This window comes from Dermacentor andersoni, chromosome 1 (assembly GCF_023375885.2).
Source record: "Dermacentor andersoni chromosome 1, qqDerAnde1_hic_scaffold, whole genome shotgun sequence".
Taxonomy (NCBI): Eukaryota; Metazoa; Arthropoda; class Arachnida; order Ixodida; family Ixodidae; genus Dermacentor; species Dermacentor andersoni.
Genome location: NC_092814.1, coordinates 27,290,598 through 27,302,983, shown reverse-complemented (window position 1 = coordinate 27,302,983; position 12,386 = coordinate 27,290,598). Strand labels below are relative to the sequence as shown.

Below are 12,386 nucleotides of genomic sequence, written 5' to 3'. Positions count from 1 at the left end.
GGACTCAGGATAACTCTATTCAAAACAGTAATGAACAGGATACAGAAACTCGTCCTATAACTAGCGATGAGGTCAGAAGGGCCTTGCAAGACATGAAACGGGGAAGAGCAGCAGGAGATGATGGAATAACAGTCGATTTAATCAAAGATGGAGGAGACATAATGCTTGGAAAACTGGCGGCTCTTTATACAAAGTGTCTATCGACTGCAAGGGTCCCAGAAAATTGGAAGAATGCAAACATTATACTAATCCACAAAAACGGAGACGTTAAAGAATTGAAAAATTATAGGCCCATTAGCTTACTCCCAGTATTATATAAAATATTTACCAAAATAATCTCCAATAGAATAAGGGCAACACTGGACTTGAGTCAACCAAGGGAACATTGAAATGCATCATGTAACCGCACAAAAAAAAGGGACAAAGAAGGAACACACACGACAGGCGCGGAACTTCAACAGGCTGGCTTCAGGAAGGGATACTCTACAATGGATCACATCCATGTTATTAATCAGGTTATCGAGAAATGCGCAGAGTATAATAAGCCTCTCTATATGGCTTTCATAGATTACGAAAAGGCATTTGATTCAGTAGGAACACCAACAGTCATAGCGGCATTACGTAATCAAGGAGTACAGAACGCTTACATAAATACCTTGGAAAATATCTACAGAGGTTCTACAGCTACCTTAATTCTACACAAGAAAAGCAGGAAGATATCTATAAATAAAGGGGTCAGACAGGGAGACACAATCTCTCCAATGCTATTCACTGCGTGCTTGGAATAAGTATTCATGCTATTAAACTGGGAAGGCTTAGGAGTCAAGATCGATGGCGAATATCTCAGCAACCTTCGGTTTGCCGATGACATTGTTCTATTCAGCAACAATGCAGGCGAGTTCCAAGAAATGATTGAGGACCTTAACAAGAGTGTGTAAGAGTGGGGTTGAAGATTAACATGCAGAAGACAAAGATAATGATAAATAGCCGGGCAAGGATCACCAGTCGGCCTCTAGAGTCTGCGAAGGAGTATGTTTACCTAGGTCAATTAGTCACAGGGAACCCCGATCATGAGAAGGAAATTCGCAGAAGAATAAAAATGGGTTGGATCGCATACGGCAGAGATCCTGAGCTCCTGACTGGAAGCTTACCGTTATCATTGAAAAGGAAGGTGTGCAGTCAGTGCATTTTACCGGTGCTGACATATGGGACAGAGATTTAGAGACTGACAACGAAACTTGAGAACAAATTAAGGACTGTGCAAAGAGCAATGGAACGAAGAATGCTAGGCATAACAAACAGAAAGAGAGCGGTTTGGATCAGACAATAAACGGGTATAGATGACATTCTAATTGACATGAAGAGAAAAAAAATGGAGCTGGGAAGGTCATGTAATGCATAGAGTAGATAACCGTTGGACCATTAGGGTTACAGAATGGGTACCAAGAGAAGGGAAACGCATTCGAGTACGACAGGAGACTAGATGGAGCGATGAAATTAGGAAATTCGCGGGCGCTAGTTGGAATCGGTTGGCGCAGGACAGGGGTAATTAGGGATCGCAGGGAGAGGCCTTCGTCCTGCAGTGGACATAAAACAGGCTGATGATGATGATTTACAGATTTCACTTGGTGCCTCTGGACACCCATGAATATTCAAGTGACCAATGCAGATCTAAGCAGTGGCCCTTCAGCCGAAAGTGTCAATAGGAAACATAGTGGGCCTCAATTGTAACTGTCTCAATACCAATTGGACCCACAAAGATGGACAATTGGAACCAATTATAGCCCATTGAATGGAGCAATTAGACTCAACGGTTTGTTTTCTTTTTACAGAGAAGGTGTTCCTTCACATTGGACAGCCATTCCTGCTTTTCGTAACAAGCCTACAACTTTTACCTGGGTGTAGAAAATAATTCGAAATTAATTTTGGGCATTCCAAGCAACCTCGCATATAAGTAGCACATTTAAAGAGCCCCTCACCAGGCTTGCACATTGAAAACAAGAGCAGTAAGCAGGCGGCGATGATTGTGCCTGTAAAGGATTACACCAATTTATGCCACAATATCAGCTGAAAATTCAAACAAAAACCTTTATGCTCTTCTCAGGGGTGCCACTCAGCCTGCCAGTGTCACATACACTGTGTCTGCAGCACGCAAGTATCCACAAGTAGCGCAAGCAACTCTGGAGATTCCCGTGAAACCCCAAACGTACAAAACAGCTACAGGAAATGCACCAAACAACAAGACAAGCAAGGAGATGTGTAAAAAAAACTGGCTGTCACAGGGGCAGAGGGTGTGACAAAAGATAAGGTGGGCTGATTTGGAATACAGTAGGAGGACAATGTCACTGGTCAAGACAACAGGAGAGAGCCTATGCCATGGGGAGGGTAGATCACCTCCTCGTACCATTGCTTTACAATATTTCACTAATTATATCTCGGCTACTACTAAGCCCTTTTTAACATAACATTCTTCAGTATTAAAAATTCTAGCGTAGAACCAAAATTTCCTATGAGGCTTGATGAGGGGCCCTTTAAGTGCAATTCAAATGCTTCTCTTGAGGCAATAACTGACTCACTGTACAGCACAGTTCAGTTAAATACATTATTTAATGATACGCTGCTTAGAATCAGCTACTTCAGCAACATCAGCTTTCAACACAATGCAAAAAAAGAAAATTGTATGCGACATGCCATGATTGCGGCATCATATTTTTTTTATTAAATTTTTGCTTCAGAGAAGCTATTTTTATGTATACGTGAAGTGACACGAAACACATAGCGTAACTGCAAGTGCCACCTGCCATCAGGCACATATTTCAAATATCATTAGATTATTTAATTCCTAGTGTATTAGCATGCATAATTGTTTCTGTTAAAATAAAAGGTTATTTCTTTTTACTTGTTTCTACTACGCGACTTTTTTCAATGCTGAAATATAAGTACATGTGCATACTAGTAGCACTAGACTGCGCTAGCATACGTGCTGCTGACTCAGTGTACAATCAACTGTGTAGAAAAGGAGCATTGCCCTTACAGAAGTTGTAAATATTCTTGAATGGCAGCTTTAATGCCCATCCAGATACAACTATAACAGGCCATAAGGATTGAATTTCAAACAGTTTTTGCCGTATCGCGTCATTGCAAGCCCGCCTATCGCATCATGAAGTGCGCATGCACCTACCGATTCGTACGGAATCGGTAGGTGCATCTTCAATGCACTATCTTCAATAAACCATTCCATTGCTTGCACCTACTGCGTCTGTTATTGTTACTCGCGCTACAGCAGTGGCGACGAAGATGGGATTTCATGCGAGCATGGTCAGCGACTGACAGGATCTAATGATGGCATCTCGCCCACTGGTTTTCGACGAGACGGTGAGCAGCTGGAGCACGTACAGGATACGGCTGGAAGCTTATTTTGAGGGCAATGGAATTACCGACACGGCCAAACGCCGAGCTCTGCTGGTGTCTTCATTGAGCGATAATGTCGTGCGCACGTTGCAAGAACGCCTTCCAACCGTGTCAGTTAACAGCCAGACTTACGATGAAGTCGTTGAATACCTCGAGGAACATTACAATCCTCAAGTTAATGAAATAGCGGCGAGTTTCTCGTTCTTCATGCGCAAACAAAGGGACGGAGAGAGCGTTCAGGAATACATTGCCGACCTTCGGAGACTGGCGGAAAGTTGCAACTTCGGCAACTCGCTGCACCATATGCTGCAAGACCGGATAGTATGCGGAATCAGGGACGACGACGCACAACGCTGCCTATTAACGCGGAAGAAGCTAACTTTTGAGGAAGCAGAAGAATTTGCCATAGCTTCAGAGAAGGCACTAGGCGACGTTCGTGACATGCGAGAAGCAGACCCAGCGACTACGGGAACCAGCATCAATGTTGTACAGTCGCAGCGAGGACGACGACCCTGGACGAAGTGGAGCACGGCAAAGAACAACCATTCCTGTGAGCGTTGCGGCGGCCCCCACGCAACACACATGTGCCATCATCGAAACACCAAGTGCCACCATTATGGCAGGAAAGGTCACCTGGCGAAGGTTTGCAGCAGTGGCTGCCCTCGAGAACGTGGTGCCTTTGCCGTCGAGGAAATGGAAGGTGAGAACGAAGAAGAAATGTTGCTTGCACTTGTCGCTCACAGCTCCGCCGACAAAGCTATGTTGAAGCCTCTCGAGGAAGAGTTGACATGGAAAGGCCGGAAATTGCGAATGATTCTAGACACGGGTTCTCCGGTCAGCGTCATACCGAAGAACATATTTAAGAAACATCGCAAATGGTGGCCGGCACTGGAAAAAACGTCGCTCCGCTTAACATGCTTCCTCGGGCCATTGCCAGTTGTCGGCGAGATAACCATGAGGGTTCAGTCTGGATCGACTGTTGTGACCAGCACGCTAATCGTGGTGGCATGTAACGGACCACTGCTGTACGGCCGGAACACGATAGAGGCCTTCCGTAAGGCGGGTGTGTCCTTCTGGGACACTAGAACCACCTCAAGTGTAAATGTTCTTCGGGATAACAAGATGACACCTCTGCTCGATGAATTTTCAGATCTTTTTGAGAACAAGCTTGGCTGTTACAAGGGCCCCCCCGTGCAATTACACCTCAAAGAAGGAGCCCGCCCACGTTTCTGCAAGGTACGTACAGTGCCTTATGCCATGCGCTCCGAAGTTTCGGCCGAGATCGACCGTCTTGTGCAAGACGGAGTACTTTCGCCGATAAGAGTTTCAGATTGGGCAACACCGGTGGTTCCAGTAGCAAAAAAGAACGGCGATATACGATTGTGTGGCGACTTCAAGTTAACAGTCAACCCGGCGTCTCACTTGGAACAGTATCCCCTGCCCAAAGTTGAAGACATATTTGCGGCGCTTTCGGGAGGGGAAGTCTTCAGCACTCTGGACCTACGCAATGCGTACAATCAGCTGCCGCTGGACAACGAAGCTAGAAAGACGACGGTACTCAACACACACCGGGGCCTTTACTGCTACAATCGCCTAGCATTTGGGATTGCTTCAGCCCCCGCCTTGTTCCAGCGACGCATGGAATCGATTTTGCAAGGTTTGCCGAATGTTCAAGTGTACCTCGACGACATCACTGTGGCGGAAAAGGAAAACGACACATTGGTACTGCGGCAGGTGTTTCAGCGGCTTCGTGAACACAACCTGAAGTTGAACAAAGCCAAGTGCTGGTTTAGGGAAGCACAAGTGTCGTTTCTGGGGCACTGCATCGATGCCAAAGGTCTTCATCCTCTGCAAGATAACCTCGAGGCGGTACTGGCTGCGCCGAAGCCAACATCGGTAAGCCAGCTGAAATCGTTCTTGGGCTTGGTTACTTATGCTAAATTCTTGCCCAACTTGTCAACGACGCTGGCTCCCTTATATCGCTTGCTGGCAAAGGGGGTGTTGTGGCAATGGGGGCCGTCCCAGGACAGAGCATTTAGAGAAGCAAAGAGTGCCTTAGGCAAGGCTAAATTTCTGGTCCACTATGACCCGCGAAAACCCCTTTGACTGGAATGCGATGCCTCATCGGTCGGCTTGGGCACAGTGCTGTCCCACCGCATCAACGGCGAAGACTATCCGATAGCTTTTCGCTCTAGAACCTTGACGCCGGCGGAGCGAAATTACTCGCAACTGGAAAAGGAAGCGCTCGCACTAGTTTTCGGTGCGACAAGGTTCAGAGACTATCTTTTCGGCAATAAATTTTGTCTGATAACGGATCACAAGCCGTTGAAAGGGCTGTTCCATCCCAAGAAACCAATTCCACAGATGGCGGCGGCCAGGATACAGCGTTGGGCGCTCCTTTTATCAGCGTATCAGTATGACATAGAATTCCGGAATGGACCATTACACGCAAATGCCGATGCTTTGAGCCGTTTGCCGCTGCCGGAGCAAGGGCACCCTGGTGAAGGTGATCCCGTCGAATATGTGCTACATGCGCAAGCTTTGACAGATTTTTCTCTTAGCGCAGAGCAGTTGGCAGACAGCACGAGCGAGGACATGCTCCTCCGACAGGTGAAGACGTGGATCCTTTGTGGTTGGCCAAACCAGCTGGGGCCGGAGCAACAGTGCCTTCAGCCATACTTCACCCGCAGATACGAACTCACTGAGAGTAAAGGACTAATATACTGAGGTCATCGCGTAGTTTTGCCCGAGACCGTGCGGGCACTTATTCCGAGAGAACTTCACGGCACCCACCCAGGCATGACTGCAATGAAGCGCCTGGCCCGTACGACGTTTTGGTACCCCGGATTGGACCACGACATAGACAAGCTGGTACAAAGCTGCCAGCAATGCGTGCAATGTTGGCCCATGCCAGCGGTACAGGTCCCTTCAAGCTGGCCGAAAACCAACAAGCATTGGTCTCGCCTGCATATAGACTATGCAGGGCCAGTGGAAGGTCACATGATCTTGGTGGTGGTAGATGCAGAAACGAAATGGATAGAGGCAGTACCTCTTAAAACAGCAGGTGCAGAAACTACAGTCGAAGTACTGCGAGGGATCTTCGCGCGTTTTGGTCTGCCCCATACAGTTGTTTCCGACAATGGGCCACAATTTAGCAGTTCAGTGACTGAAAGGTGTTTCAAAGGTAACCATGCGTGTCATGTTACCTCCGCTCCATACTATCCGTAGTCAAACGGATTGGCGGAGCATGCAGTGCGCACCATTAAGGAAGGTATCAAGAAAAATAAGGATGGAAGTCTGCTCAGTCGTATTTCCAAGTTCTTGCTACGCTACAGGGCAACACCAACTCAAGATGGCAAGTCACCCGCGGAGATGTTGCTGGGTTTTCAACCCAGGACCCGCCTAAGTGCACATTTTCCAGAGGAAGAGGTGGCACGGAATCCCACGGTGAGCAGACCCCGGCACCGTTGCCACAAGTCTTTTCACCGGGAGCGCCTGTTTGGTCACGGCAGTACAATCAGGCTTGCCAGAGATGGCTACCGGCACGGTGACATCAACAAGAGGTAGGCGTATGGTCACGGTGGACACCAGAGGAGGGGTGCAGCGCCATCACGTAGACCAAGTGCGGTCACGACTCGCAGCGGATGAAGTAAAGCAAAAATTCTACGCAACTCGACCAGGAGACAACCAAGTCACAGAGAGTAATCAACCCTCTGCAGTGGAAGACGCTGAACCATCGTCAGACGGATCACTTGGTACATCCCATGCTTCAAGTAAAGCAACCTCAAGTGTACCGGCGGGCTTAGGACTTCCTAGGCGTTCTACATGCACAAGGAGACCACCCGACAGGCTAGACTTCTAAGGGGGAGGAAGTGCCACATCGCGTCATTGCAAGCCCACCTATTGCATCACGAAGTGCGCATGCACCTACTGATTCGTACGGAATAAAAGCAGCCACGCTATCTTCAATAAACCATTCCATTGCTTGCACCTACTGCGTCTGTTGTTGTTACTCGCGCTACAGCAGTTTTGTTGACATCACTCAATATTCTGAGTGGAAAGTGCCTAGGTTCAAAACCAGTTCAGGTTTTTTTCTTTCCTTAAAATCTTACATTCCATTTTATGATCATCATTAAGGTACGATGATGATAACTATTGGGTAGCTGCAAAAGCAATTGCAGCAACACAGAGCAGCATTACAAATGCAGCTGAAGTGCTCCTGCAACAGCCATTGCTGTAAAAGCATGGATTCAGGCTGTGTTGAGGTGAAGAGAGAGAGCTTTGATAACAAGCATTCACTGAACTGGCTCTCACTTTTTTTTTTTAGAGCTTATATCAGCAGGCAAGAAAAATTCATAAGAGGATACCTTTGTCTTTGTCCACTTGCTATCCTATTTCTCTGATTATTAACTTTTCTGTCGACACAAATCCCTTAATCTAAGTAACCTGTATTGAACTCTGGTCTTTACAAGGAACACTTCAGTGTGCTATAAAGGGCAGTCAAAATATCCCCTTTATAATGCCTTAAAAGCCAGAGAGTGAGCCATGTGTAGAAGTACCATGAAACTGGGATACTTTTTGAAAAGTTAGAGGTTGTCCTATTTTACATGCAACTTTCTTAAGATTACAGAAGTCCATAGAGAACCTTAAAGGGGTATAACATTGTACAGTGGCATGCTGAACTAACCTTTTTGCAAGACAGTGATGTTTGAATGCACACCCACAACCATCGCATTTCAGTGTATGTTTTTTCAAATTTCAGTCACTGAAAATTGCTTTGTAATACTTCTTGTCTGAATGTGCACAAAATGCTGCTATTTGAACCATTCATTTCAGTTTGCTAAATGTCAAGTTCAAGTGCATAGTAACATTGCCATTTGAGTAAGTCGCCTGATGATGCAGAATGACATTCAACATAACCCAGAAGCTGAAACATTGAGCAAGAGTCAAGCTCTGTAAACCTTCTGGGAGCCACACTCATTGTATATTGTTTAGTCAACAAAGATTTTGTTCTGTATACTGCTGGCTTAGCTGCCATGCAGTGGCCCCAGAATCATGTTTGCAACAAACAAAATGTGAGCAAATGACACATTCAACTGGCAATTTTAGAATGCTCCTGCAAAGCTTCGAAGGGGGTTTAACAAAGCAGCCAAGCTTTACGGTGACAATAAGCTCACCCCTATAGTATATATGAAGCTGGATTAATGCTAATAAAATCTTTTACACATGTACATTCAGAGCACTGCCACAGCAGTCTGAGACGACCACTACGAAGCAGCATACAACGAAGCAGCACATGATTTTTCCGTGGCCGTGAAGCGTTTCACGTTCAGTGGATAATTGGTATAATTGGACAGATGGTCAACTTGTTTGCTGTTATCCTCTGTATAATTGAATCATGTGTTTTCTAATATGTGTATTTAGTTTTGTTTTTCTTTTGTCACTGTTGTAACTGCTTGCCAAATTATGTAGGTACGTCGAACAATTGGTCTCATTGCCACACAGTCATGCTATGGGAATAAACAAGTTTTGCTCATTTTTTTGTAATGTGATGATGATGATGATATGTGGTGCTTAATGGCGCAAGGGCCAGGTATGGCCAAAGAGCGCCATGCCAAATGGTAATTTTAACAATGTATTGTGAATGGAGTGGACAGTGAATTCATCATGGTAGATGTGACATGGGTGTAAGAAGGCCTAAAAACCTGTCGCTGTAAATGGCGTAAAATAAATGGGTACTAAAATGATGACACTGATTAGTTAGGGCATGGGTGATGGCAGTTGGGTTTCGTTAAAAACATGATAGAACAAAACAACACATAACAGTGACAGTAAAACTTCAAGAGAGCCCTTTAATAGAAGGGCTGTTAGTCGTGTGCTAAAAATTACCTGTCCAAATGATTTTGAGAGTATCTGTTGCCGACAAAAACTGTAAGACTAATTTGAGCGAGATGAAAGTGACAACAACAACAACAACAACAACAACAACAATAATAATAATAATAATAATAATAATAATAATAATAATAATAAAACATGAATACATCACAGACATTAAGACGTGTACATGGATTGCCCCATGCAATAATGGCTTGATGGTGCTGCTGATAATTACTAAGAAATAAATACCTTTTGCTTTGTGGATTGCCACTGGAAGTGGATGATAATTGTGGGCACCATATTTTTCTTCACGTTCGAAGACCTGATCAGAACTTAGAGGATACAGCTTAGCCTGAGTCCTTTTTTGCAACCAGTTCAGCTGCTGTCGCAAAACCCTGGAAGACAACTTGGTAGCATGCATAACTTTCTGCAAAATGAACACACAAAAAATGGCTTTAAGCACTCAGTAATAGGAACACACTGCCAAGCAGATAAATGCGCACTGGAACCTGGACCAAAACCTCCAAGCAGTATGCCCCTCACTCCTCCTTTTCTTTGTCCTTTACAGTCATCTGCGATTTCAGTAGAATACCAGATACCGCAATGAGGCAAATGTGAACCCTTAAGCAGGCGTGGTGCACCACTGTCCTCTTTGTCTGCATGACTGTGGCCAAGTACGTGGCATTGCCCAATGCAACTGCCAAACCCAGATAAAGATGGCTAACCAGAAGCTTCTAGCTGTTCTAGCAAAATCCCAATACTATTGCCATTTCTAACCACTTAGAAGCCTTCACAACAAAGCAAAGCCCAACCTGAAACTAAGAGTTACATACAGTTAAATGCGTTTATAACGTAGTGTTCAGGACCTACAAGATCCTTCGTTATACAGGCCCCTTTGTTGCAAAGGTCACACACCATACCGCTCACCCTAGTGCAGACTAAGCACGTTCAACAGAAGAAAACCTATATTTAACCTAAAACTAAAGAGTTACTTAATGAAATAAGGTGATAATTTCTTCGTGCACACTTTGCCTGACAGAATGCGCGACTGCAGCCAACCTTATTGCACCGAGGTTCACTGCATGCTCCATGGCGAAACGCAGTAGACACTCAAAATCTGCATATCGTCAAATGCTGCTATCGCCTCCCTTTCCATCAAAACTCTTATTTGTTTACAGCATCTTGACCACTACTGCCTTAGTTGACATTCATATCCTTTCTGCCTTAGATGGGTTTAAAGATATCGTCAGTTGTCAGTTACGATTACATGATTGCATCGTAATCAACTGCAATGTATCCGTCAGCCCTTGCACCCATTGATGCATTACAACAATTACAAGAAGTGGCAGAGCAGGAGGACTACTTCTGACATGTGCATGCTCGTCAAATGCATTGCTAGCGTTGCTGTAAGCACTAGCACAGAGAGCACGTTGGTAATGTCGGCAGAGAGCAGTGGCAGCACTGCTGCATGGCATTAGTTTTAAAGGAACAAATGGGCCATTGGGGACACCTAAATTCCTTTGTTATATAGCAAATTCGCTGTACCGGTCTTTGTCTTAGAGGCATTCACAATACTTGCAAAAGATAGGAATTCAGCAGAGACATCATCAATCCTTCGTTATAAAGATAATTCTGTTGTAGAGGCGTTCCAACTGTATACAACAATGGAGCAACTATATATACTTAAGATCCTTCATTTTTGGGTAAAATCCAATTAATTCGCGATTTTGGCACCCTGAACAAAATTTATAACAATCGGGTCAAACCCGATTTCTCCCCGAATTCGCCCTTTCATAATGGGTTTTAATAAATGCAGGTGTTACAAAGCTAAGAAATGCTGCCCAACTTTTCCAAGCAGGTGGTCAAGATATAATGTTAGTAATATAAAAATAGTTTATTTGCCTCATTTTCACTTAATATTCAAGCAGAAACTGACATATAAAAGATATATTCAATGCTTGCCAGCCTTGAGTGAGTGAAATCTTATTGCTTTCTTTAGCAGCCAGATTTACATGAATACAAGAATGGCATACTGCATCACATTTCCTGTATGTCACCTACAAGTAAACAGCGTTAGTGCTCTAGAAAGCGAGCTAACAGAGCATGGATGCTGCTCTGTATTGCGAGCAGTAGCTTTGACGTCGAGCTACATAGCGGCCTTTTTTCCCTTCTCGTCAGCCATGTATATGTAGATGTATGTCTGCAATAAAGACTCAGACTTAGAGGATCTTTACCTAACTATGTTACCTTTAAAGAAAGATGACTGATTAGTCTAGTTGGTATTCCATTCCTTTTATTGCAAGGGCATGTATTCGAAACCATTAAAACAAGACAACAGACAAGGATGAAAGCCCTGACTGGTCTAGGACAGACGAAGAAGTGCTTCCCAATGCACATACTAATAACATATGCCAACAACAGCTTGTAAGGTAAGGAAAAGCACATCACCTCCTGCAAAGCAAACCCTTGTACACTGCATTTTGTACTTTTTTGTTAGTTAAAAAAGAAAATCAGGAGAAAAATGTTAAGAAGGAATCACCAAACCTATCTATCTGTTGGTTTTGTTAATGTGGTTCTTTTTAAATACATTAATAATGTATGACAATGGGGATTTGTAGAGATCAGTTCATCAGATGATTTGCAAGCAGCTCTCCTTGCCATTACATGTTCTTGTGAGTGATTTCACTTGTTGAAACATTGTGTCCAAAAGCACGTCATTAGTTGCATTAATTGCTTGTAGAACTTGCCAAAATATCTTGAATGTTGAGCTGCCAGAAATCAGAACCACCAATTTTTCCCCAGCTTTCGTGCCAGACCTCAAGATCCCTAATTTCTCCCCGATTTTCCTCTTTACCAATAACACCCTATTTTTACCCCCCGAATTTCAGAAAAAATACTACCCGAAAACAAAGGATCTATATACAGGGTCTCCCAGCTAACTTTAGCCAGAGTTTAAAAATATGCAAATGCCACATAGCTGGACAGAACAAAGGTGATGTTGTTTGCCGTCGATTGGAGATACTCAAATTAGTTTTTTAATTCCAACTAATTAGATGATTAGCCTTAATTAACTTATTAGATATTATAATTCGATG

At 44.3% G+C, this 12,386-nt stretch overlaps 1 protein-coding gene and 1 pseudogene across 3 annotated transcripts in view; one reads left to right on the top strand and one right to left on the bottom strand.

Moving 5' to 3' along the window:
• Positions 1 to 12,386, bottom strand: part of Oat (Ornithine aminotransferase precursor) — a 71,392-nt gene that overhangs the window by 52,625 nt on the left and 6,381 nt on the right. For all 3 annotated transcript variants that reach the window (XM_055061261.2, XM_055061262.1, XM_050193003.3), the window contains exon 2: positions 9,541 to 9,718. In XM_055061261.2, the coding sequence (XP_054917236.1) occupies positions 9,541 to 9,718 (178 nt within the window). The remainder of the gene's footprint in view (positions 1 to 9,540; positions 9,719 to 12,386) is intronic.
• On the top strand, positions 3,343 to 7,300 carry LOC140215340 (uncharacterized; annotated as a pseudogene).